At 34.3% G+C, this 9,850-nt stretch overlaps 1 protein-coding gene across 5 annotated transcripts in view; it reads left to right on the forward strand.

The window, feature by feature from the left end:
• Positions 1-9,372, forward strand: part of LOC18598545 (protein ZINC INDUCED FACILITATOR-LIKE 1-like) — a 29,453-nt gene extending 20,081 nt beyond the window's left edge. For 4 of the 5 annotated variants that reach the window (XM_088806487.1, XM_018121581.2, XM_018121582.2 and 1 more), the window contains one exon: positions 8,907-9,372. In XM_088806487.1, coding sequence (XP_088662613.1) covers positions 8,907-9,007 — 101 coding nt within the window. In that variant the 3' untranslated portion in view covers positions 9,008-9,372. Of the gene's footprint in view, positions 1-4,431; positions 4,524-8,906 lie in introns of those variants that run through there. The other variant, XM_088806488.1, reaches the window with a different exon arrangement.
• Positions 9,373-9,850: the final 478 nt, after the last annotated feature.

A 9,850-nucleotide genomic window follows, 5' to 3' on the forward strand; every position in this document is an offset into this window, starting at 1 on the left:
AGTGACTTTGCCTTGAGAGGTCCGCACCTTTGAGAGAAAAGAAAAAGAATTGGCCTTGAAAGCAAAAAGAGGGAAGGAAGGAGAAACAAGAAAAGAGAAAAGAGGAAGAAGAAAAAAGCTTGGACGAGGCTCGATTTTGGGGAAGATTGGAGAAAAATCGAAAAGCTTTCTTTTGCATGCCATTGTTGGAGCTTTAAGAAGGCATATTGTCACGACCCAAATTTCGGGTCATGACCGACGCATGGGTCCAATGGACGTAATCCACTAAACCCAAGCAAGCCTATTATTTATCTTACTTATGATTCTATTTATTATCACTAAGTCTTATTTCATGACTTTGAGTCAAAATAGTGATATACATTGCCAACTCGTACTGGCATTACTCTTTTAAAATTTACATTTAAGTTCATCTATACATAACAAAATAATACTCGACCTCCAGCGGAGTGACTTGGATGGATATACAACTACCGAATGCCGAGACACCTACCAGAAGATGTACACAGATCTACAAGGACACCTCGTCCTAATTATCGGCTACCTCGTGATCTGAAAACATGAATTTGAAAATGGTGAGTATAAACCCAGTGAGTGAACAAGGAAGAGAACAAGCAACAATTAGGAAAAATTTAAAATCATGATGCACTTGTTTCAAACAATGCAATTTAGTTCATTCCTATTTAAAACCCTTCCAAACCCTAGAGTTTTTTTTTTTCGCTACAGCGAGCATGAATTTCGATGCAGTGAAAACAAAGCAACAAGAGAAACATTTTTCCTCACTCAACAAAAGCCATCCTGCTAAACTAATAAAATCAACCTAACATTCATGAAAATTCTCAAAGTATAATGTGTCAAATTTTACGTACATTACAACCATAAATCATTGTCCATCAATTTGCTATATCACACACATTTACATATGTATATATATACGTATATACCCATCATCATCATCTCATCAACCCATCATCATCATCACCAGCTCATCATCATCATCATCATCACCAGCTCATGCGCACTCCCTACTCGCACATGGCTGGGTCATCACCGGATTATGCGCACTCCCTACTCGCACATAACCGGGTCATCCTCGGCTTATGCACACTCCCTACTCGCACATAGCCGAGTCAACATAATTACACAACATTATATTCAAGCATATATGTATATCAACATAATACAGCCACATAGAAATCCATAATAACCACATTTCATAACATAAACCTTTTCTCAAAAGCTTGTTCCCAAGGCATTCATTTTCATGAAAAATTTCATAAAATCATTCAAACACTTTGTTCAAAACAGTCATATTCCCAAAATAATTTTGATAGGCAGTCCACTCACAGGTGTCGAAAATTCGGATTCTGGGTGAACTCTGACTAATAGTCCTCAGGCGTAATTCCTTTGCCTTTTCCGGACGTCTCACCACCTTGACAAATAACAAAGTCGAGGAATTTACTATATTGTCCCTAAATTGATATAAATTAATTTAAACTACTAATGCTTGATATGTAATGCAAAAATATGTCCGATTATCGCTTAATCACGGTATCGATTAAATTCGATCGATCACCCGATTAATCGGTGATTGTGTCCAAATCACCTCCAAATTAATTCATTTCTCCTCTAATACCTTAATTTACCACATACATTTAAATAAAGCCAAATTCAGCATTAGAACCCTCACAATTTCTTATAGAAAAAATTTGGTCATTTGGTGTACTAGCATCGAATCTTTTTCTACATAACCGTTTCACCTTACTTCATCATTTTCCATGCCATTTTCCTTGAAATAAAAACAATCCCCCATTGATATTCAGCCCTCATGGTTCAGCCAACAAGGAACCCTAGAGAAATTGAATATTTCTTTTGTGTTTTTGTTCATAACCATGCTTAACTATCTCTAAACACTAACATAGTCTAAAATCAAATTATTCCAACAACAATTCCTCTTCCATACCCATTTTTCAGAATTGAATTCATCATGATAACTCAATATTCAACCATGGAAATCAAGAACAAAAGCATGGGTAAGCTAGGTATCAAGGAGAATTAAAGAAATTTTAACTTACCTAGCTTGTTTCCTTGATTTCTTCACTTTTTCTTTGAATTTCCACCCAGGTTTTCTTGTTTTTCCTTTTGTTCTTCCTTTTTTCTGGTTGCTGGATGTCTAGGCCGAATATGGTGAGGGAATTGGGGATTTAATGGACTGATTTCTATAGAAAATAATAAAATAATCAAGCATGCCATGTGTCACATGCTTATTGGCCAAATTTTTAACTTTTTGACTTTTTCTTCTTAATTTTCCACCACAAATATTCTGGTATTTATCCAATCCTACCACAATTAAAATCCCTTGGTCTTGACAAGTGCTGGGGTGAAAAATTTATCGATTTGCCCCTGGGGTGAAAAATTACTATTTTGCCCTTTTACTCCGAAATGTACCGGAATCTCATTATTTCTACTTTCAACCTAAAATAACACTAATATTGATCAATATTAACCAAATGGGGCAAAAATTGTTTAAAAAAAAATTTTCGTTTAGTCCACTAGTGGCAAAATTACCATTTTGCCCTTCTGCTCCATAAATACCGGGAATCACAATTTTTCACTACGAAACATCATTTTATACTCCAATAATCATAATTATATTTCATATAATTATTCTTGGTCAAATGTGATCAAATCTTGGCTAAAAATCTCCATTTAATCATCAAATGGTAAAATGACCGTTTTGTCCCTAATTGGTCAATTTTCTGATGGACTCCAAACTGGACCTTGAACTCCAAATCACTATTCTAAGCCATTCTGTTGGTTTTAAAATTTTCAAATTCCTCTTAGAATTTCTATTTGAACTAGTTCAAGGCTCGATTTAACTTAGTTGTACCACTCGATACAATACTGTCTTTTAATCGAGCTTGACAGGGTCTCACACATATGAGGTTCGACCTAGTGATTTTAAGCTAAAGAAGTTAAGATTTAACATTTTGTTTGAATGCATGCCTTGTGAATCGATTATAATGTGGGATTTTGTTTGTGGTAACAAGAATATTCAAGGATTCAAAAACCGGATGCATGCATGTATGTGGATCTTGGAATGCATGGTGCTTTTGAGCTAGATAAGTAAAAGGTAAGTGTTTTAATCTCAAAATCACAAGTAAAAAAAAAAAAATGAGATGTGTATTAATAGCTTATGCTTGTGGCAACAATGGTGATCGAAATTTTGAGAAAATTGTGAATTATATGGGGAATTCAAACTAAAACTGAAATGTGAGCATGCAATGTGAGTACATTATGTTGCGTGGGCTATGGTTGGTTGCATGTATATGGATTGCATACCGAACCAGATAGAATTTTAAATTGATCTTTAAAGTAGTTTGTATACCAAGCTCAAATATAGAGCTCCATATGGGGTTTAGACCAGAATTAATATTTCTAAGTCATTTGGCTTTAAGCTACCAAGTCCACAACTAATCCTTTAATTCATTGGCTTCATGCTAAGCATAGCAAAATTTAAGCTCATCCTTAGAGAAAATTTGTTTACTAGCTTTTTACTTTGTGACCACACATCAATTATAACAATCATTGATGTTCACCCTTGGGCTAACTCATGTACTTATAAGTATAAACCAAAATGGGTCAAATCGAATCTTGGGAATTCATAGCCACTTAATTGAAATCAGAACCAGCTCCAATGTCATCCAATTTCTTCCCATTGACAATCATGGGCTCAAGTTATAGCTTCATCAAATGAATAAACTATTATGGACCTATTAGTCTTGTTCCACCTTCTTCCGTCCTTGGTTAGAGGGATATGTAATTACATTAACCATTCATTAAGAGCATTTCGCTTTAAGATCTTTTCAACAACGGCTCGTGTCTCGAGTGGCATCTCAAACCCAAACAATGACACTATTTATGACTTTTATATGATATTAGTAAAAAGATAGGTTACTAGGAACATGAGTTTATATAGCCTCTTGTTTATGACTTGTGTTGTGGTCACAAACCATAAATAAGACTCTACACTAACTTTAACAACTCTGTTGACTGACACAAGAATTCTTAGGACTTGACTAAACCTAGCTTTGATGCCAAGTCTGTAGCGACCTTCTCCCTAATCGTTATCGACGTCTGAGACTTGCGAGTGAACCAACCAAATCCAGAACAAGCCTTAATTGAGATTTTAGATAATTAAATCGAATGTTCTAATGCATAAATAAATCGACTTACAATATTAATACCATCGTTTATTTAAACCAAATAAACAATTATAATTATGGTGTAGCAACCAGATACAATATCCACGTTTAACCAACTTCAAGATGGTTTCAACATCACACACAACCTCAAAGTTTTAGCAATTACATTTTCGATAGCTAATAATTTTTATAAGTCTTAACTATTTTACACAACCTGACCCTTATGTAGCGGAGCGGCTCGAAGTGGAAGTCTAAAAGATGCCATTACCTACGTCGCAGCAAATCAAAATGCTGGGGCTATACATTTGAGCTGATCACTTATTTGCAAAATGAAGATAAGGGGGCGAGTCTCACAGACTTAGTGATCATTAGATCTGTGAGCAGGGCGTAGATGAGAAATAAGCTAGAGACAAAAAATTTGAATATTAAAACATAAAAGCATATATAAACAATTTAACTCAAAAGGAAGTTTTGTGCCTTACATGAAAACCAAGAATTTTAATGCAACATAATCCTTTAACAATAAATGTGTCAAAATCAGTGTAACTGAAAGATTTCCACCCTTGAAATTATTTGACAACTATGCTCAAATCAATCCAACATAAATACGCATGCTCCCGTGAAGTCAAGCATTATCAAAGCTTATACACAAATTCGCAAATCACCTCATCTTCGAAGAGTTAAATACAAAGTCATAGTATAAATAAGGGAGTTGCGAAAAACTTATAATTCTCACCATACGAAAGAATACATGTTTGAAAACCCAAAAAGATACCACTCTTGAGTAGGTAATCATAGCAATCAACTCATGGACCTGTTTCCACGTAAGAACATCTTAGAGGTCCTCTTCTACCAGATTCCCACAACCATGACAATTTCGACGATGTTGGCCGACATAAAAAAAATCAGGTGGTCACAACCACGTATAACAACTTGTGGCCTAACCACGTATATACATCACAGACCGTGGTTCCAGCTACGTCTAACAGTCCGTTGACGACCCAAAGGTTCTCTAGCTAAAGCTCACTTGTGCACAAGGGTCACACTATCACGATGTGACATTCGACTTACTCTCGAATCTCCCGGTTTGACAAAACGATTTAAAAGCAAATTGGGTTCTCAAAAGCTCATTTAAAACTATTTCCATAATATTAATCATGGTAACATGATAAACTCGTTTGTAAGACTTTATAATGTAAAATCTTTGCATGCGGTTTAAATATCAAATCAGCATGGTGAATATGTAATTTATTCATGAATGCATGTCACACAAACAATAAGGTACATTTTGACATAAACCGTGTTAAAGAGCTTGTTTTTCGATTTCTAAAGCCCTATACATAGGTAGTTAATATATACATATATACAAAACCTTTCTCAAAGCATGGCATTCACAAGCCTAACATTCTACCAACTCATGTTGTCTACAAATTGCATTTAAAGTAAACCGGCACGTTTATTAATCTTATATCGATATGTAGTTATGGAAATTTTGAAACAGACACCCTTTACTCACCTTACAATAGCAAGACACTACGTCGCTATCGATTCAGGTGCGTATCTAGCTAATTCTACTTGTCGGTCACCGCCACGGCAAACCTTCCTCACACACTTCTTAGCAACCATTCAAACTCAATATACTTAATTATTCACATGTACGGTAGCACTTCAATCAATGAATCATTAACCCAATTTCATATTTTTCATCAACATTATTCACAATCATTTAACATGCAATCCACATACTTTCAATCGATCATAGCGCACACAACATAATGTACTCACATTGCATGCTCACCTTTCGGTTTTAGCTTGAATTCCACATATAGTTCACAATTTCCTCACATCTTCGGTCACCATTGCTGCCACAAGCATAAGCTATTAATACACATCTCATTTTTCCTTTCTACTTGTGATTTCGAGATTAAAATACTTACACATTATTTTTCTAGCTCAAAATCATCATGCATTTCAAGATCCACCTATATGCATGCATCCGATTCTTGAATCTTTGAAGATTCTTACTACTACAAACAAAATCCCACATTATAATCGGTTCACAAGGCATGCATTCAAACAAAATGATAACTCTTACCTTCTTTAGCTTTAAATTAGTAGGTCGAATCTCCCATGCCTTCTTAAAGCTCTAATAATGGCATGCAAGAGAAACCCTTTCAGTTTTTCTCCAATCTTCCCCAAAACCAAGCCTTTCTCCTTTCTCTTTTCTTTTTTCTCCTTCCTTTCCTCTTTTTATTTTCAAGGTCGATTCTCTTTCTTTTCTCTCAAAGGTGTGAACCTCTTAAGGCAGAGTCACTTGTTTGCTATTTCTTTGGTGTGAGCGGATATAACAAGGAATGAACTTGAAATGGCCTTGTGATAGTCTTCTTTTCTTTTCCTTTTCTTTCATGGGTGGATTGCTTAGAGCTTGGTAACTTTTGACATTTTTCTTTACATGTCATGCCATTCAATTCCTCACTTTGTTATTAACGTCACTTTCCATTGATGGCTTGTGCATGTAAGGTTTCCTTGTCCATTCCTTTATCCTTTGGTTAAATTACCTTGCCCATGCATTGATTCACATGGTTTTCTTTTTTGTTTATTTCATTTGCATTTCATTTCACATGCATTTCCTTTCATGCACCACTTTTTTCCTCCAATCACATTCCATGCTCAAGCTTCACTTTATATTTTATTTAATCATTCATTAATCTATTCAAGTCACATGCTTTTTACATCTTTCTTTCCTCATTTGGCCACCTAATGCACCAATCTTATTACATGCAAATAAACTTGGTCTTATTCTTTTTTTTTACTTCACATGATGGGGGTTTCATATGTTTCCCACTAACTTCTTTTTCCATTCTATAATTTGCATGTAATAGTAAATTCATATGCACATCTCATTATGCCACATAATTTAACTTTCCTTGGTTATTTAATTTTCATTTAACTTTAAATATTAAAATTGCACATAAGTCTTCAAACTTTTCCTTATTTACCATGTACCCCTCCAAACGTTTCATCATTTATAATTTGGTCATTCCAACATTTATTTAATTTCAATTTTCTTCTATTTTTCTTTCTTTACACTTGTACAAATAAGATATAAAATTTACACTTCACCAAGGTGTCATCATAATATTAAAATATATACTTACCCGTTTTTTCTTTATTTAATAAAGGCACACGGGCCCCACTCACTCCATTTTTTTTCAAAATTCTTCCTTATTTCTTCTACTCTACTTAGACTAGTCATATAGTCCTCTTTCATGATTAATTTCAACAATAGATAAAATATTAATATTTAATATTATTTTATTAATAAAATATTATTTTATTTTAAAATATTTTTTTTACCCGTTATCGCTTTTTGACGCTTAAATTTATGTCAATTGACCTTTCGTCTTATCGATAAGGTTTTATTAGATTCTATACGAAGGTACGAGGTGTTACAGTCTTTCCCTATATTAGCAAGGGACTTTTTTAGAGAAGTGAACATCTACTCTATTCAAAGCTTTTCTCTCCAGCCTTATTTTGCATGCTTCCCAATAATGCATTCCCTATCAAGGAGCATCCTTTTCCTCACCACTACCTAGCCTTGCCCTACCCACTTTTCCATCACCTACCACCAGTACCTATTCTCTTTACGACTGACCATTCTTTTTCTCTACCTATTCTCTCTTTACGCATCCATAATACAGTGTGTTGCTTCCTCACCTACTTATCTTTACAGATAGAACTCTCCATATCTACAAATGTAGATATTAGATCTAGTAGGCTTGCACAAGGATGAAGCAAGGATCCATTCAGCCACTCCCTCGATAATGGTTGAACTTGCACTTAGAGTAGGACACATCTATGATATGTGTGCAACTCCTACTAAGGGCATGCCATATACTTTCTTGATACAAATCTTGGCTTAAACTTGCTAAAATGCCTAACTTGAGAATCTTGAAACTGTTGCTTCATTACAACTTTTCATGAAACACATACCATTATAAAAGGCTTTCAGGAGATGTGGAAAGTCTCCACATTCGAACAATATTAGCCTCATATTGGTCACTTAGCAATGGGGCAGTCAAATATAAGCGTCATGTTTAAGCTAACATGATTACTTGCACCTCATTGCTGCAGTAAATTGATATAAAATGTCTCATCCTGCATGCCTCAAAGTATCATAGCTATCATCATGTGAGAAGAAAGTAGATGTACTGTGTGAGATGAAAGCTGATGTAGTAGCTTGTAGAAGTAAATCCCTAGACATGTTAAGTGATAGAAAAGAAAGCAGAGAATCTGTCTTCTACTGTTGGGAACGCAATGCATTTTACATTCGATACATAAGTAGGTACATGTTAGAGTTTGCTAAAATCTATGATTGATCGGTCCATACCTGTTAGAAATTCAGGTCCAATTGAGAGAGCTTAATATGAGTTAACTTTCTGCCTTATGTGGAAACTTTAGGTTAATTTAAATGCAATACAGCATAGAATTAAAATTTGTTGTACTATGTGATCAGTCTTAGGTGAAAGCATTTGATTAGTCAAAGGGGAGGGAGTTTTGAGCAAAGTAGTGTGCTATTTACCATAGTGTTTATATCTGATTTTCCCTGTTCCATCTCTCTCTCTCTCTCTCTTAAATCTTTTAACTAGATTGACAAAGTTGCTACTTGAAACAGCTGTGATACAAGGTTTTGTTGATATGCAGGTGATCAAATGGTTTTCTTCGCCTTAAACATGATTGAAGTGATTGGACTGCTCATGACCTTTAAGCCTTTCCTAATACCACCTGACGACAATGTTTTGTAGTAGTTTTATTTTGTTTTGACTTCCATAAAATTATCTTCGTCAGTAGCCAGCTCCTCTTTGAATGCAACAATATAAACAAATAGACTTGTGCTTGGCTATGGAAGGCGTTGCTTTGGACTTCTAACAGCATTTGCTTTCTCATGGTCGAGTGTCACCCATGGAAAACTATTTGGTGTGTTTTTTATTTATTTATTTTCTTCTAGTGGTTAGTTGAAATGTCTTATAGTGGGTAGAGCATTTTCCTTTTTTGTGGATATGTAGTGAAGTCCTTTGCTTGATGCATGGATAGTCTCAAATGATGCCATGCGTGCAAATAATTATTAACAACTCAAATTTCGAAATTAAATTATAAATATTTTCTATCATTTTTGTGCAAACAGATTGAATTTCTCAATTTTTACAATTTAATAGCTATAATTTTAAATTTGAAATTGGTAAAAATTTCTAATTATTTATCCAAAATGAATACGTAATGGAAATTTATCATTAAGGATGCAAACATAAAAAAAAATGTTGCCACCCCTAAGGAGATATCTCTCACACTATATTCTTTAACTAAAGGCATCTATTAGGGCTGAAAAATTTGACTAACATGGGATAACTTGTCTGATTTGCTTGGACGTGAACTTAATCAAAATTGATTTGATCAGAAGAAACAATCCAGTCTTGCTCTATCCAATTTGAATCGATTCAAATTTGAATCAACCTAAATTCAAAATAATCGAATCCTAATTTAATCCGAATTCAAATGATCTGAAAAATTTAATTTGAAATAGTTCGAACTTTAATTTAGTAACATTTATTTGTTTTCTTTTGAATACTAAGTGGACTAAAATTAATAAA

Source organism: Theobroma cacao, chromosome 5 (assembly GCF_053813885.1).
Source record: "Theobroma cacao isolate CCN51 chromosome 5, ASM5381388v1, whole genome shotgun sequence".
NCBI classification, from domain to species: domain Eukaryota; kingdom Viridiplantae; phylum Streptophyta; class Magnoliopsida; order Malvales; family Malvaceae; genus Theobroma; species Theobroma cacao.